General features: G+C 40.9%; 1 protein-coding gene across 1 annotated transcript; it reads right to left on the bottom strand.

Moving 5' to 3' along the window:
* Nucleotides 1–763: 763 nt before the first annotated feature.
* On the bottom strand, nt 764–3,632 carry LOC119746354. Its single transcript, XM_038223247.1, has 2 exons — nt 3,385–3,632; nt 764–1,711 (listed from the first exon to the last, which is right to left on the bottom strand). Exons 1-2 carry the CDS (start codon nt 3,461–3,463, stop codon nt 924–926), a joined length of 867 nt encoding a protein of 288 aa, XP_038079175.1. The 5' UTR covers nt 3,464–3,632; the 3' UTR covers nt 764–923.
* Nucleotides 3,633–3,978: the final 346 nt, after the last annotated feature.

Below are 3,978 nucleotides of genomic sequence, written 5' to 3'. Positions count from 1 at the left end.
TAAAAAGCGCACCTTTGCCTTCAATCAAATGAGCAGGGTTGGGGAGGGGCCGAGTGTGTGGGTGTGTGTGGGGGGGGGGGGGTATACACTTATGAGATTATTTGCTGTTGTACTGTATTTAGAAACTATTTCCTTACTCCATGGAGGTAGGGCTGAATACTTATACCCAAAATTATTTTTTTTGCCACTGGCGAAACTTTTTAGGGTTTCGCGATGGAAATACAATGTTCAAACAGCTACATATCAAATTTGTACATTTTACTGCCTTTTTATTCAGCAAACTAATATAAATTTCCATATTGGGTTGCGCTTCTTGTAACTGAATCACAAATTAATTTCAGTTTCAACTGAGGTAAACTTTATGCGAATGACATCTCTTTCTCTCTCTATAATATACATAAAGGAAGCCAAACTATAAATTTAGCAACACAAAACATAGAACCATTATGAGAAATCAGTTCATAAAATATATTCAGATCCATTTTAGGGAGTAAAAAAAGTTAGAAAATATTACTTGGATGAAAAGTTTCCCTGAATAACAAATCAAAAGATGAGAAATTTCTGAACATTTATCACCTGCAAGTTTTACAAAGTGGGCAACCTTAGAAAACCACAGTTGGGCAATGTCGAGTTGTAAGCCATTTCCAGTCTTAAATTCTTTTGAGCCCAAGTCACCTTTATTGCATGCACATTACTGCACATTTCAGACTGAAATAACCTCATTTATTTTTAAATTTTTATATTATTTAAAGTTTGATATCTGTTTGTGAGTTAAGAAGGTTTGCTATCCAAATTCCTTACTATTTATCACCTGCCAATTGGACAACTATTATTCCTCCAACAGCAGTTGGGCAATGTTCAGCTACATTGTGCATTAAGCCTGCATTTCCAGTAACAAAATCTTTTAAGACAAGTTTAATGAGTCAGAGTTTTGCCAAGGTCAGCCCTCCATCAGGCTCAGAGGTGGACCTTGTCAGTCCATCTTCATAGAATTGTATTTGGCACTGGCCAATGACCTGCGACTCTTGACACATTTCGACCCAAAGAGTTCGACTCAAATTGCGGTCTTCCCAGCAGTACAGCGTCAATTCCTCACCGACCCTGGCCTCGCGAATGTACAAGAACCACACCGTCTTGGCGTCCGCGTAGATGACGTCTTTCCTGAAGCTGGGCAGGTGTCCATCTAAGGCAGCTGAACTTGCGCAGTCGAAACAGAAGCGGATGAACATTGCCTCATTGAGGTGATCGTTGGCATCGGTATCGCTGGACATGACGGTTCTGGTCTGGGTGAAGCACAAGGTGCCGGTGGGTCGTGCTGGAAAATCAGGTCCGGAAATGGGTCGCTGGTCACGTGGGGTTATCACTTTTGTCTGCTGCCAAGCTATGGAGGCCACCGGAAAAGGGCGTCGTGTCTGCCGCGAAACAAACACGTCTTGAACACTCCCAGAGGCTAGGAGTGTCTTTGTGCTCAAATCATACATGTCAGTGTCCAAACAACACGACGTGCGCCCAAGATGACTCAATCTGCTGGTGATATCCAGAGCTCGGTTCTGTGTGAGTTTGCTTGTGTAAAAGGCTGGATAAATCTGAAGAAACTGGGAACGTACGAAAGATGTTATGCCCAGACCCTTGAGGTTCATTGTGACACTTCGGAATCTTTGATGGCGGGCTCCTTGAATCAATTTCGCCAGCTGCCACATGCCAATTCTCCCTGCCACATGAAAATGTAGAAATAATTTCATCAACAATATTAGAAGCATTAATCTGAATAAAAAAAAAGGAAGGATTGTGAGATTAGTATCAACAATTTCCTGAAAAGGGATAACAAAAGGGCTCATGCACCTAATTCTTATTGCTAAGAATCTTTGATAGCATCTGCCCACATTTACTGCCAAATGTTCTTCCAACGTTTTTCTTGTCACGTTTCGCTTGATATCTTAAGAGGCGTTCCGAGTGCTATGTCTGAGTTTCATCCCGAAAAAGAATACCATAGATTCCTATTCAATACTGTTTTCTAGCAGTACAAAAGCTATTCACTTTTGAATGAGGCATCAACTAAAACATACTTGCCCATGTTTTTATTACTGAATAAGTGAACGTGTAGCACAATTTCGAATTATTGGCCGCCAGATAATAATTCTTCTTGTTGTTGGGTAGGCTGGTTCCTGCCCCACCATCAGTATCGATAATGTATGGACTAGGAGCCAGTCTGCTACGTTATTGCAAAGTCATTCTGTACCCACTAGTGCGGCCGTGGTATTGCTGCACTGCCATAGCGCAGCAATACCGTGGCCACACTAGTGGGGCTATACGTGCCAAAAACAAAAACCTGTATCTAAGGCCCCCCCCCCCCAAAAAGTCCCCGGTTTCTGGTATGGAGCTTGCCCAAAAAGTGGTGCGATGACGTGCCTTTTTTTGTTTTTTTTACCATTTTTTTCTTCAAATGTTGGCTGATGACTGCAAAATGGTGTCCGACTGAACTTAGTGCAAATATATGGGAGTCCAGAGAGGCCACATAAAGCTTATTCTCGATCGTAACCCCGTCTAATAACACGTTAAAATTGTGCAGCAATTTGTGCAGTTAAAATCATTTTGCCGACGCGCATGGCTACGGCGACGTGCCAAAAACCAGAAACTGGAGACTTTTTTTTGGCCTAATGAGGTTTTTGTGGTTGAAAATTGAAACTTTTGAAGTGCACGGGGATCACAACATTTAGTAATCTATTCTCTGTGATCTGATGTTTTCATCACCAATGGGTTGAGGTTTATTCTCAACATTGGGAAAGATTTCCATATACGAAGTTCACTCAACACCCTGTGTACAAACCCTATGAGATTGGACTGAACAATTCTAAGTGTTTTCTAAGAAAATGCTTGTATTTTCTCACTGCTCAAATTGACTTTGATGACCTGAAATTGCTATCTGGGGGCTTGTTAGTCAATACAGAGGAAAATTAGTGAACTTCGCAGTATGGAAATCTTTCCCAAAATTGTTCCTGTAATTAATTTGATGGCACTACAGTAGCACTATTCAAATTACATGAAGGCCTAGGACTAGGAGTCAATGAATATGAGCAGATGAGTGGGCGCACACATCATATTTTGGTTTATACATGTATTTGGCCTATATTTAAAACATTAAACTCTACATTATACATATTTACAATGTGAAATGTACAAGATTCAAGAGTATAGACTTCAGACTCTACGATACACATTTCAAATACATTGCCATTTTTAGTTTTCTTCTCAGCAGGTTGGAACAGAATACGAATTTAGGTCGTATATCCTGGAGTCACCATAATCGGCGCAGGTAAAACGCTTACAACGCGCGCGCGTTGTCCAACGCAAATTGAATGAGAGTGCGTCAAAATAGATCCCTACTTGATTTGTCAAAGTCATTGTAAGACAGCTCCCCCAAAATGTAATGGGAGACTCCATCAGCATCTATGTCATACTTCATGGTTTACAAATGGGAGAGTCTGGAAGGCATAAAACGCAATTTAAATTCAAGACTTTCAGAATAAAACAGCAAATATGACGGCAGAACAGTTTGCCGCGGCCGGGCGGTACTGTACTACTTAACTTGTACTTGTACGATAGATCAAAGATCGAAGGTCCAAGGTCGTCACGTTTTCTGACGATTGGTGGCGCTTTGCATCTGATTCACACAGTATGCTGTCCGATGCAGATGGATGTGCAGACTTATTTAGAGTACATGTACACTTTCAAAATTCACTCCAACTATGATTCCCCGGTCACTGTCACTAAGTTTCAATGACCAACTCAGTTTGTCATTCGACAATCACAAAGAATCATTCCATTTCGCCCTCGTCTTCGAGCTTCACTTGTGACTAGTCCCTATGAAATGTGCAAGGCCTGAACCAAGATCATAATTATTTTCATTAATGGGCAAACACATTCAATTATTATTAAGCATCTTCATAATCAGTGCTTGTCAGTATTCCTATAACATTC

Source organism: Patiria miniata, unplaced genomic scaffold, assembly GCF_015706575.1.
Source record: "Patiria miniata isolate m_02_andy unplaced genomic scaffold, ASM1570657v1 HiC_scaffold_7, whole genome shotgun sequence".
Lineage (NCBI taxonomy): Eukaryota > Metazoa > Echinodermata > Asteroidea > Valvatida > Asterinidae > Patiria > Patiria miniata.
The sequence above is the reverse complement of the archived record's forward strand: the minus strand, read 5'-3'. Positions and strand labels throughout refer to the sequence as shown.